Source organism: Strix uralensis, chromosome 13 (genome assembly GCF_047716275.1).
Source record: "Strix uralensis isolate ZFMK-TIS-50842 chromosome 13, bStrUra1, whole genome shotgun sequence".
In the NCBI taxonomy this organism is placed as follows: Eukaryota; Metazoa; Chordata; class Aves; order Strigiformes; family Strigidae; genus Strix; species Strix uralensis.
The window spans coordinates 9,974,106-9,987,452 of NC_133984.1; the positions used below are offsets into that span (position 1 = coordinate 9,974,106).

The window sequence follows — 13,347 nt, forward strand, 5'->3', positions numbered from 1 at the left end:
AGCTTTGCAAACCAAAGAGAAGCAGAAATATTCTCCTGGTGCTAGAGAAGCCTAAGTGGAAAACCAAGAACAGAAGTAAGACTACATGAGCTTCACTGCACCTGCAGGACAGCAGTTTTGGGGCTGCATCATCCCAGACATCACGTTTGCTCGGGCTGGCCGTGCAGGAGCACAGCGCTCCTGGCTGGAGATGCACCTCCTTTAATGCACAAATTATGGCTCCATACAAGCTGACCACTTCAATGACGTTAAAAGCTTTCCTCACCGAGACATTTTCATTTACTAGTATTTCATTCACTGACTACAAATGGCTTCTTACTCCAGACAGTTCCTTGTCTTGAGGGAGTGCCTTGAATGCCCAAAATGCCGAGCTCAATCTACACATTGAAAGAGCCCTGTAGCGCCCACTCTTCCTGCAGATGAAGTTGCGTGCTCTGCTACCCGCAGCATTAGCTCTGGTCCCCACCCCGTCATCTCATCCATGCTCACCATCACAGATCCCCATGGTTTCAGCTATGATCACCCCAAGGCAAGCGGACAGCCAAAGTACCTTACAGGATCACTGAGGGACAGGCAGGGTGTCTCCAGGGGCTCCGGGAGTATTAAACTATTCACGTGCTTTTACTGACTTAACATCACCTGCTGTGTCCAGGCTGCAGGAAGGGGATGGGATCCTGCCAAGCAAGGTCCCTAGGGCGACTCCAGTCTGCTTCAGACTGACAGAAAGCCCCAGCTCCTGACACCCCGGGACACACTGCAGCACACGCTGCCAACCTGCTCCATCCCCCTACCAAGCACCAGCCCTTGCTCCCCACGCACCCATCAACCACCCCCTGCCTCCCAGGGGCACAGGTGAGCTCGGCAGTGCCGGGGGATGAGGCAGAGGTGGGACTGCAGCCTGCTGGCACACAGCTGATGCCGGGGCCTTCGGTCTCCCCATGGCAAGGAAGGGGCAGACAGGTGGGGGATGTGCTCACGCCACGCTTTGCAGCTGCCCAGCTCATCAGCACCAAGGTTGAGCCTTGTCTTGGGAGCAGGATCAGAAACTATGGCTTTTCAGTCTCCCTCTCTCTCCACTACTCCCCACCATGAGTCCCCGGGATGCCCTCTCCACCCTCCCGACAGCCAGCACACCAGCAGGTAGACATCCCTTCCTCGCAAGGACGATGACCTGGGAGATGGGGAGGAATCACCTTCTTCTTGGAGCAATCCGGAAAGCATAAACCTCATTCTTAACCACTGAGGGCTGTCAAAGTGCCATCTGAGACAGTCCTGTAAGCTTATGCCACCTCCTTCCCCGCTCCCTGAACACTGCAGCGTCTTATGGCTCTTCCCAGTGATGCAGAAGTGCTGGGATTCATCCCTGGCTGCTGAACTGTTGAAAGCAGGAAACTGCCAAGACCTAGGAACCACAGACACCTGCCCTCACCCTCCTCCAGCGCTTGGCTACAAACACACCAAGCAGCACAGCAGCTCTGGGGGATTTGCTTGTCAGAAAGAGAGAGAAGTTGGCAGGGACAGTGTGGGCAATGAAACCCTACAGAGGATCAGAAAGAGAGCGGCTGCTGATGGATGCTGGACTCTGCCGGCTCCTTTGGGCTGCTGTCAAGGTTTTATTTATTTTCATCTGCAGTCCCACCCATCCCTTTCCTTTCTGATAGAAGACACCTGGCACAGGCACCAAGTAACCATTTGCCTGTAGGATACCAAAGCTCTTCAGGTCCTGTACAATTTCATTTTTAATGAGGGGTTCCATCAGCTTATACAAAGCATTTATCCCTACGTATTGTTGATGAAAGAGGGAAAGCAAATCACATGGGAGCCCGTAAGGATCTCTGAACAATTGCACATAGGAAGCAATAGCCACAGCACTAGGAAATCAGACTGGATTATCACCATGGCTTTTTTCAGCTTTAGAAATCAGTGAATTTACATGAAAACTCTGTTTTTAAAAAATTGTTTAAACTCCTCCGTTTGTTTAATGACACATGCCATTTATTTTGATAGTAGAGAACTAATGAGAATTATTCACTGAACTTGTGCTGCACTTTCTGCGTATCCCATTGACTAACCTTCCATCAAAGTCAAGGTCAAAGTTGATTACATGCTAGTGTAATTCAATGAGCAACAGGGAAATTACATCCAACAAAGCCCAGGGAAGCGCTGAACCGACCCCAGCACCCACCCAGGGTACGGCAGCTAACGTCTGCACAGCTGTGAGCACAACAAAGACAACCTGCTGCAGCATCCCACACGCAGGGATGAAACGCATCGGATAAAGCACACGACTTTCAGCCTAGACAATTGAGCGGGATTCCCGGGATACATCGGACTCCGGCTTACGCCCATGCCTCTCTCTCTCGCTCTCCTTGCCAGGCCGTGCCCTTCAGTCCTGCCCTATTTATTTGCCAGTTTTACGCTGCCTGCGCCCTACGCAGGGTGAGCTCCGTTACCTGTTTGCTCAGTGCCCTGCACAGACAAACGCTCCTTAATTCCTGCTCCCACCGCACCGGCACGAACTAACCGCGGGCGGTAGAAGTGCCGGTTCCCCCCACCCTCACATCTCTGAGCTGCGCTCAGGGGACGGCAGGTGGCAAGTGAGGTGCCAGGCGGGACGGCGTGACACAACACCTACGGAGGGGAACCCAGGGAGGGGATTCTGCCCCTGCCCTTCCCCACCGCCTGCCTTGCTCAGCCGCGCCCTGCCCATCCCTCGCCCAGCGCCTCCCAGCCGCTGCCCGCGCACCCCCTGCCCTGCCCTGCCCTGCCCAGCCCCGACCCGGCTCTGCCCCTTCTCCAGCCCCTTTCTCTTCCTCCTCCCCCGCTCCGCGCATCCCCTGCCCGACTCTATCCCCTCCCCAGCCGCTGCCCGCCCAGCGCCGGTGCCGCCGCTCCCGCCGCCCGGGAGCTGCCCAGGGTACCGCCGGGCCGGGCCGGGCCAGGCGGGGCTCCCGAGCCGAGCCGAGCCGAGCCAAGCCGCGCTCACCAGGACGAAGGAGCTGCGCACCGCCTCCGAGACGCTCTGCCGCAGCTCGGCGGCCGTGCCCGGCTTGCTGAGCCGCTTCGTGAACTTCCTCACTTCCGACATGGCGACATGGTCCGCAACCACCGCCGCGGGGCCGCGGGCTGCTGCCTCCCTCCTCCCTCCCACCCTCCCTCGCTGCCGGCGGGCGGGGCCGGGCCAGGCGGAGCCGCTGGGCGGGGATGGGGAGGGCCCCTGCTCGGCCCGCCCCGACCCCCGGGCCGGCCCCGCTTTGTCCCCGCCGCAAGTGCCGCGCCGGGGCTGGCTGCCCCCAGCCCCCGGGCCGGTGCGGTGCTGCAGGGGTGCGGCCATGGTGGAGCCCCAGGGGTGCGGCAGCAGGTCGCCCAGCAAGGGCAGGCTGGTGCGGAGGCTCTCCCGAAGCGGTTACCGGACGCTTGTAACAACACTACCCCGAGGGCGCTCGGTGCCAAAGGGGTCTCCGTGCAGCTCTGCCCAAGGTGTGTCCCCGCTGTGTTCCTGTAAAGCTAAACTGGATCCAGGACTAGATGTCATCACCGAGCATCTCCAACCTCCAGGCTTTGCTACAGCAAAGTGCTTTGATTATAGAGGCCGTGAGCCCCTGTGCAAGGAGGGATGTGGAAGGAAGGTTCCTTAGGACTGAATTCCTAGCCCTTGTTACCTGGTCATTGTGCACTGCTTTTCAGGATGGTGATTTTGAAATGATAACGGCTAGAAAGAGCCGCCAATCCTTCATGTTTTGTACATAAAGTCTTTTAAATATTTTTACTTATTTTACCGTGTGCTGTGTCTTCAGCACAAGATACTGAATTGGCTAGAGTTGCCATGTAGTCATACCCTTGAGGAATTTACACATAGTATTTAATAAGTCACATGGCACAATATCTACAAGGAGCTCATTGGAATTATAGGCATGCCGTAAGTCACACAACATATAGAGAAATCGTTTTGATGATGAGAGCCAATGTGTAGGGGGTAATGAATACAGCTATTATTATCCAAACCATTCAATATGTTATTTGTGACTTCTAAAGCATGCAAGCCAGTTATTGTTCTGCTTTTTAGCAGTTCACTGTAGGGGCAGCAGACACCATTTCATATTAAAGATTGCTCTGATTTTATACACCAGAGGCAAAACAAATCTAAGGGTTTATTTTTAATTATCAAATATCTATTAGATGAGGGACAGAAAAAGAGTTTATAAGCCAGAGAATTATCATTTTCACAAACACAAAGCTTTTCCAAATCTGTCTAAATTAAGAAGCAAAAACCCATTGTGACGCACAATTCCAGCTGCAGCACACTGAGGTTCACTTCCTTATCCCCACAACCATGCACATTCTTGCAGAGATTTTACCAACCACTTCAAATCATCACACTGTAGAGCTCCAGCGACTGCACTGTGATGAACTGGGCTATGGCCATACTGGTAAGTAAAATCCTTAGGTCTCATTCTCCTGGCGGTGAGAGGACAGGTAACACAACAACACTTGTCACGGAATGGGGTAGCCCTGTTCATCCTGCCTTCTGGGGAGAGCCCCTGGCCCCTGCAGTTCCTCAGAGCAGGCTGGGCACTGCAGGAGAGCACAAGCCAGCACAACACCACTGATGAGAGGCCAGTGCAGCGTCATTTCTGCCTTCGGTTTACTACATTAGGAACAGCTCCGAGTGTTTGCCAAAGGGCTGAGAGGAGTGTTGTGACAGGTCACTTGACAAGAAATAAAACCATCCCTAGAGCACCCACCCCTTATCTGGTCAGAAACAAAAAGTCCCTACTAAGGTTATGAGCTTGTTTTGGTGCCAGTGAGGGGCTGCATCCAATCAGCTGCCCATCAGCATCCCACTCAACTGAGCTAAGCAGCCATAAAAGACCAGTGAACAGTGAGGCTGTTTTTTGGAGCTAAGCATGAAAACAAAAGGAAAATAGAAGCAATGGGAAGGACGCATCACATGAAAACAAAATGCAGAAAGCTGTGACTCCCTCTCAGGAAGACCAAACATCAGAATAAGAGTCTCAAGCACAAGGAGTACTAAGGCAAGACAACAGCAGCCACAGCACCACTGTGACAAGAGAAGCCTGAGGTTGCAAGAACCGTGGTTTTCATATACTTTTTCAAGGGAAAGAAAGGCCAGTAATGGTTTATCAGCATAAGACACCCAAGAACACGCAGAGGCATTCTGCGGCGCTGAGGAATTGCACCGTCTCAGATAACCAAACTTTCCTGAACTCAGCCTGCCATGGGGAACTCACAGACTCAACGGTGCTAACATTTTCACCTCTTCATCGAGACTAGAGCCTTGAGGTCCCCAATATCATTTTGATCCCAGAACTTTCCAAAACACAAGCATCACTGAAATTGTTTCCATTTTCTTCCCATGTATATAACTGCAGCTTCAATTTTGCCTTCAGCAGACTCAATCAAGAGCCCTGAGCACCAGGCTGTTCAGCTACAGCTGATGGATTGACTGCCCTTTCCCAGGCACGTGCATTTATTGGAAGCCCAGGAACAGCAATGAACACCAGATTCTCTGATGAAAGAAACAGTCTTTGCTGCAGGCTGAGACTGTCCTTAGGACAGGCAGCTCTTCCCACTTCCTTTATCTGTCTACCCTCTACTCACCAAGTTCAGACAGGGAATTCCTCTTTCTGAGGAAAGAATCAAATTCAACAGAAATATACTCTGCTACTGGCCAGGCTTTATGACCCACCCAACCCAAAGGAAACTTAGATAAAATATAAATATCAACTCTGAAAAAAAAAAAAATAAAAAAAGAAGTGGATCTGCTGAAACAACATGGAGTTGACAGGCAAAAGGGAACTCTTAGCTGATCCAAAACTTCCAGCCTGTAGCAGCTTTTGACTTTGACTGTCAGCTTTAAAAAATCTGAACCATTCTTACCAGCAAACACAGAATTAATGACATGACACTAGAAAAAGAGTGGAAATTTCAGTGTTTCACATTACATGTGTTGATTATGAAAACCCACAATATCAGGGTGTGGGCGAGGAGCTGTCCAGGTTGCTTCAGCCAGCAGCCAAGGAGATTTGAAAGGAGGTGAGGGATGATGCCACACTACAGAAAATGTTTTGACCCCGGAAATCTTAATGCTCCCAGAGAAAACAGCATAGTCAGGTGTGCTGGGTTTGTGTGTGTGGTGGGTTTTTGGTAGGAGGGGAGGGGGCTACAGTGATGGCCCCTGTGAGAAGCTTCCTGAAGCTTCCCCAGCTCCAAGTGGGACCTGCCTCTGGCCAAGGCCGAGCCAATTAGTGATGGTGGCTGTGCCTCTGTGATAACGTATTTAAGAAGGGGAACCTGAGAGGAAGATTTGGGAGTTATGAGGAGGACATCTATGCAAACACTGAGGTCAGAGGAAGAAAGGAGGAGGAAGGAGGGGGAGGTGCAGCAGAGCAGAGATTTCCCTGCAGCCCGTGGCGAGAGGGCAGGCTGTGCCCCTGCACCCATGGAGGTCACTGGTGGAGCAGATGCCCACCTGCAGCCCGTGGAGGACCCCATGCCAGAGCAAGTGGCTGAGCCCAAAGAAGGCTGGGACTCTCTAGGAAGAAACTCCCACTGGTGTAGTTCGGTGCTGGGAGGACTGCAACATCTGGGGCATCCATACCTGCCTGGCTGATCAGAGGGTGAGCAGCAGCACCAACTTCCAGCAAGGACACTTGCTGGAAGGTATAGCCAATATGGGCAAAACAGCCCTCCTGCCATCTCCTCCAGATCTGGTGGACAGCACAGACTACAAGAAAACAAAATTTGCAGAGGACATTGCACTAGACTGAGAGTGGAATCCTTGCCACTTACTAGTAGCATTGTAGCACAGAGGATGCATTAAGGGAGAATCAATTTTTTTGGCTAACATCTACCAGACTGCAGCTGATACTGACATAAGGTCGGGAACCATATATAGGGGACTCCTGGACCAGCTCTGAAAACCTCCCAAACAAGTTGAAGGGTTAGTGGCAGGTTTAGGATTTCATTTCTCACAAATCATTCAAGACAAAAGGTACTTAATATCATTAGACCATAATCCTCCCTTTTCCACTGCCTTCACTGGTTATCTGTGGGCCTTTTTATCACCTGCAAATGGGCCTATCCCAGAAAAACACTTAACTGTGTGATTAACCTTAAGCAGGTGGTTAATCCCAATGCTTCAACTCCATTGGACAGAGGCCTGTATTCCTGCAGCAAACCTACAGGACTCAGTAACCCAGATCCAGACATGCTTTTTTGCTGGGGACGGAGAGGATTATAAATGCCATTACATCTTCAGTTTCCCAGCTTCAAAATTCGTGTGAGGTACAGCTATAATGTTTTAATGTATTTCAAATACTTCAAGGTTTAAAGAAGAAAAGATGTGGTCTTATAATTGTATCTGCACATACACCTCTCTCGATAACAAAGCAAGACACAGACTGCTCTGGGTCCACAAGTGAAGAACTACTTAAGCAATGGTTTCTGTGCAGCTTGTGCCTCCTGTCAAAGCAAGGGAAGAACTATGTATTTGTGTAATCTGATCAGACACCGCTCCTTAGCCACGCATGCAGCCAGCACTTCTGGTGCGTTCAGAAGTCCAGCTGTGGCACCAGGACAGTTACAAACACCATGCAAGGCTGGATATGGCAAGAGCAGCCGTTTGGACTCACAGCTACTGCTGTTACTCCCTGTGTGCCACCCGCCCTGTCGCCTGACTCGTGTCACTTACTGCTAGAGGTGTCAAATAAGGAGATACTTGTTGGCTTCTCTATGCCTGTGAAGGGAGAATGCTCCAGCTGGGCAGCAGTAAACTGGTGCTTAATTCTGGGTTACAAAGTCCTTGCCGTTAAAGGACTGCCCTCTGCTGACTTACTCAGGATTACATGGGCACAGCTTTATGAAGATGGGGGGAATGACAAGCCCAAGCACTACCCTTCCCAGAAGAGCACCATCTGGGCAAGCACTCAGCTCAGCAGGATCAAACGCTGCTGCATTTTGTGCCAGGGCTGCTGTGCTCCTTGCGTTCACCTGTCTCAGCTCCTGGGGATGGCAGCCAGGGCAGCCGCACTGTGTCCACGGCTGCCGGTGCATCCTGTGAGCTCCCACCAGCACCCACTTCATGGGAGCATACAAGGGTGCTCCTTGTATACCATGGGTAAACTCCTCCTTGCACTAAGGGTCAGTGAAGTAGCACTAAGAGATACCACCAGTAACAGTGAATCTCTTTGATGTACCATGCTGTCCTTAGCATAGTTATAAGCCTTAAAGAGACAATATCGGCCCAATGGCCACCAGATTTTTATATTCTGTTGAAGTACAACAAATAAAAGTTCTCCCAAGGTTTAGTTCCTGCAAAATAAGACACTTTATAATAAAATCTGATTTAAGAAAATGAAACTGAGACATGCTACTTCTGAAATACCTGGTGTTAACTATATTCAGATGCAGAACTACAAATCTGATGGACAACTACTCCAATATGTCTCTAAATACCCTCCTCTTAGTTTTTCTAAAAGACTTTTTTTTTTTCTTCTGCTACAGAGAACTAGACAGAGATAAAACCTCCCCTAATCCCTTCAGGTATCTAGACAGTGGAAGGGAGAGGTATCAAGACATGGTTGTTGGTGAGGGCCAGCAGGCACCTGCTGGGCTCACTGTACAAGTGGAGAGCACTAACAGCTGCTGCAGGCCTGCTGTCTGCACCAGCATGGCACAAACATGGTCATACACAGCAGCCAAAGCACTGCCTCGGCTGTCTCGCTGCCCGTGCAGGCTACGTCCTTAACCCTAGTGAGCAGAGCATTGCAAAGACACACTTTACCTGGTGCAAAAACAACTTCTGGTCAATTGAGCCCACCACAAAACACTTCAAGAGGCAGAGGTTTGGGTCTGTTCTAGTGTTTGACCACCCTGACAGGAAAAAAAAAAAAAATTCTTACGTTTAAATGGAATTTCGTGTATTTTGTGGCCATTACCTTTTGTGCTTCTACTGGGTACCACCAATAAGAATCTGTATCAGTCGTCTTTACTGTCAGGAATTTATACACATGGGCAAGGTCCCCCTGAGCTGCCTCTTCTCCAGGCTGAGCAGCCCCAGCTCCTTCAGGCTCCTCCCATGGGTCAGATGCTCCAAGCAGCCCTTTGCTGTACTCTCTACAGTATATCTGTGTCTCTTATACTGGGGAACCAGGCACTGCACACTGAGCTGTGGCCTCATCAGTGCTGCAGAGAGGGGAAAGATCACCTCCTCTGAACTGCTGGCAACGCTGCTGCTGCTCTTCGTGTTGGCCATCTGTTCTGCATCCCGGATTACAACTAAACAGATGGGAGCAATGGCATGAAAGTACAGGGTTTAGTTTAAGAAGTTGAGCTGTACAGTAATGAAGCATAATCCAGCTTATGAGTACTCCCCTATTTATCTTCCTCTGCTTGAAGTCTTTAAAGATTATTTACAGTAACTGCCACACAAGAGGATTATTAAGATCTCACACAACACCCATGAGCATCTCTCTAGCTCGGACAAAGACGACAGCAGTTATGAGGAGCATATACACAGCTGCTGGACATCCCACTTGAGGTCAAAATGCCATTGCTGCCTGGCCTCAGCCCAGTATTTTACAGGACAAATCTGTGTGAAAAGGCACAAGAAAAAGGCATTAAGATCTTGATGTTTGTTTCCTTGTACAGATATACTAGGCCAACTGGAAAACAGTATGGAGTCACCGTCGTTCAAATAAATCTGTTTTGCAATATGCTCTACAGCATGAAGTACTGCACTTAAATCAGGCCAATATAAGAAACTCTCACCTTTTCAAAATTTCTGAACTGTGTTACTGCTCTTGTAGATCTGTTTCCAGACAGCAAAAGCAAGGAGCTGTAAGAGCAGTCGTGTGGTTCTCCTGCTCCTTGTGCAGGAACACGTACACTGGGAGTTGAGGTTGTGCCTGTGGCAGGCTGGGGAGAGGTCCAGGCCTCTCCAATTCCTTTTTTTGACTGCCTTGTCTAACTGTGACCCTCTAGGATCTGTGTATGATGGTAGATCTGTTACAGAGCTCTTCCCTGCCAGAACAATGCTTGTTTTCACCTTGACTAGTGCTCCAGAAAGCTGGAACAAGGCTGAAGTCCTGGTGTAAAGGGGATGCTTCCACAGGCAAATGTTTGACCAAGCCCAGAAGCAAGACAGGGCAAGTAGGCATGCAGAGCTAGTTATTTAGGGACGTGGCTCTATCACAGTATTCAGAAGTGCACTGATCACACACAAGGGGACTGTATAGGTTGCAGAGCAGTCTGGTCTAAAAGCAGCTCTAATTGGTATTTATTATGAAACTCCATGTCACTCCTGAGCCACTTTTCCACATGGAGGAATGAAAACTTGGCCAGCAGCCCTGCTACCCTTCCACATTTTCCTCAGAGGTAGAACAGTGATGGCCAGTTGGGGTTTTCCTACAGAAGACAGTACAGTGAATTCCTGCAGGCAGCCATCTCTCCTTCCAGAGGTAAAAGCTTCCCCAGCTTCAGTGGCATCAGCAGAACTGATGCTGTCCTGAAGTAAAGCAGAGCAATTTTCCAGGTATGACAGCAGCTCCCACTCCTGTCTCACAAGATGGCTGTTCTCATGTGAGGAGGCCTGATGAGGTTAAGTCTACCCATTGATAGCACTGATGTGGTTTTCTTTTTTGCCCATGACCTTTCATGCTTCACAGATGACAAGATCCATAGTTCAGGATTTGGTAGGCAGATGTTATTCTCAAGGCACGAAAGTGTCTATGAGCACAGTCCCTACTGAATTGGACGATGTAACTACATGATTTTCACACTTGTGAAAACACAGATTAATGGATTCTTAATCAAGGTAATCAAAGGTTAGCTTATGAGAGAGCCTGCTGTTGCCAGACATTACATTCACATTACAGAGCGCCTGTCAAATGGTACCTGGATTCTGAAAGTCTTGTAAGAATTTCCTGGGTTGGCATCAGAGCCAAGGGTTAACGGTCTTTTGTCATAAAGAACTCTGGATTCAAAACAGAATGATGGAATAGAACAATGCCAGCCTGTTGTCTGGGTCTGTACTTGACTTAAAAATTGTTCAGTGCTTTGAATTAGTCCAGCATCCTGTGTGGCTGCCCTCTTCAGACCGTATCCTATGCCACAGAAATGTATTTAGGCTTACAGGCAACAGCCAGGTGCACCAAAAATTTTTTTTTTTTTTTTTTTTAAAGGCTTTGCTGGTTTCAAGAATAGCATTGAGTACCAGGAAAGGTCCAAATGAGCGAGAATGCCCAGACAGCAGACAGAAGCAATGGCTGCACAGAACTGAGCAAAGATTCCATTTTGATTACAACTTCATCCCCATGATCAATTTTCTTTATAGCTTTCCTCAGCTTCAGCGGAGCAGCCATTCTGAAGTACCAGCTGTCAAGGTTACCGGCTGTTCCACAATGAATCTATTCAGGCCATGATCATTGCTCCTCAGGCAATCACTAACTTCCAGCCCAATGCCCAATAATTTTCTCTATCACAATGAGATCCAAAAGCATGTTCTCTTATCGCCTGCCATATCTTTTGAATTAATAAAAAAGTCCAAATACTAACGATTTTCAGAACATTCAGCAACATTTGATAGGCAGCATTCCTTAAGAGTTTTTCTTTCTTCAAAGTACAAGTCTTTAAGGTCTGTTTCTGCTCTGAATTAGCCTATTTCTCATTTGAAATCACATTTTTTCCAAGCTTGACTGCTTTAAACACAAATACCCAGTGGTTACTATGAGGAAAAAAGAAAAACAAATTAAAGGAACACATTCACTCATCACTCATTATTACTTGTTTCTGTTACAGAAGAAATCAGAGAGCCAAATAATACCTGGGAATATACTAACATGGTTTGTGGCAAGAAAGAAGAATCTTACATACACCTGTGACAGAGGACAGACCTAGGGAAATATTATGCACTTTTGGAGGAGTCTATGTCCTCCTCAGGCAAACCTAGAAGCTATAGCACACACACAGTGGGGAAATACAGAACATGTTTGACGCTGTGCTCACCTCCAGTACTAGAAAAATCATCACCATGGGTACAAGGAATAAAACCTACCAGCTCACCATGTAATCTGGGGAGAAACAACTTTACTGCAGTGTCAAGACTCTACCTTCCACAAGATTCCCCAAAGCAAATCCAAGTACAGTCTGAGTAGCACTGTGGATAACGCAGTTCAGAATGTCTGTAAACATCTTGCGAGAAATGTGAGCTCAGTAAGAACTGACTTTGAGTAAGTTTTAGAAGAGTTTTTCCTGAGCAAGTACATACTGTAATAGTTCACAAGGCCTCCAACTGTTGAACCCTTTAGCTGACAGTTGCTGCTCCAGCAGCGTTGAGCCTGAAAAATGTTGCGCAAGGTCTTTCAGCAACTTCCATGAATCTAAGTCTTGAGGCTAAAAACACTGAAAAGCCAGAAATGAAAATGGGCTGTTAAAGAGACTGAACAACAGTGAACCCAGCTTTGCACCAGACCATTTAGCAGTTACTTCCAAAAAGCCAGAGCCTGCTGAAGAACTGAACAACATAGATGCAAATGCACCTAAGCAAAGCCCAGTAGGGCTAAAAAGACAGAAATGGTATTGGGACATTTAGATATACAACCAGAGGAAGTAAGTGGAAAAAGAATGAAAGACAATAGAACACTTACTGTGAGGCTGGTCAAACACTCGGACAGGTTACCCATCCCTGGAGATATTAAAAGCCCAACTGGACATGGTCCTGTGCAACTTGCTCTAGCTGACCCACCTGAGCAGCAGGGGTTGGACTAGAGCTCCTGAGATCTGCCTGAACCTTGAGTATTGTTACAGAATTGGACAAGCTGTTCTGATAAATCACCATAATATAATGACAGCCTTTACTCAGGAGGGTACTTAAGGATATGTTTAAATTTATGCATGAATCCTACAAAAGTCAAAGGAGTTAGTTATTGGAAGCACAAACTTATTTGCACAGCTCTAAGCATATGCTCAGTTAAAAAAAATTTACCCACAGGCTTAAACAAGTACAGATCCTGTTCTGAACAGTCTTTTGTCTGTTCTTTGTATGTAGCACTTGGCTTCACTAGTTTTCCATGCTCCATTTACTTAACATTATATTCTGATCAGACTTCCACACAGAAGCCCGAAGCACTACCAGTAAAGAACATACAGGAAAAACTGACCAGTTTCTAATCACATGAACTGAAAAGCCTCTGTAGCATCCTGGCAGCAGGCCAATACGATTAGCAAAATACTAGGAAAGCAGGAGCAGCAGCTATAGCCATTAGCATAACGAACCCAGAACCACCACTCCAGTACTACCTCCTCAGAACTAGTCAACATTCCCTA

General features: G+C 48.3%; 1 protein-coding gene across 5 annotated transcripts in view; it reads right to left on the reverse strand.

Moving 5' to 3' along the window:
* Positions 1 to 3,131, reverse strand: part of DOCK11 (dedicator of cytokinesis 11) — an 86,497-nt gene extending 83,366 nt beyond the window's left edge. For all 5 annotated transcript variants that reach the window (XM_074883203.1, XM_074883200.1, XM_074883202.1 and 2 more), the window contains exon 1: positions 2,987 to 3,131. In XM_074883203.1, coding sequence (XP_074739304.1) covers positions 2,987 to 3,088 — 102 coding nt within the window. In that variant the 5' untranslated portion in view covers positions 3,089 to 3,131. The remainder of the gene's footprint in view (positions 1 to 2,986) is intronic.
* Positions 3,132 to 13,347: the final 10,216 nt, after the last annotated feature.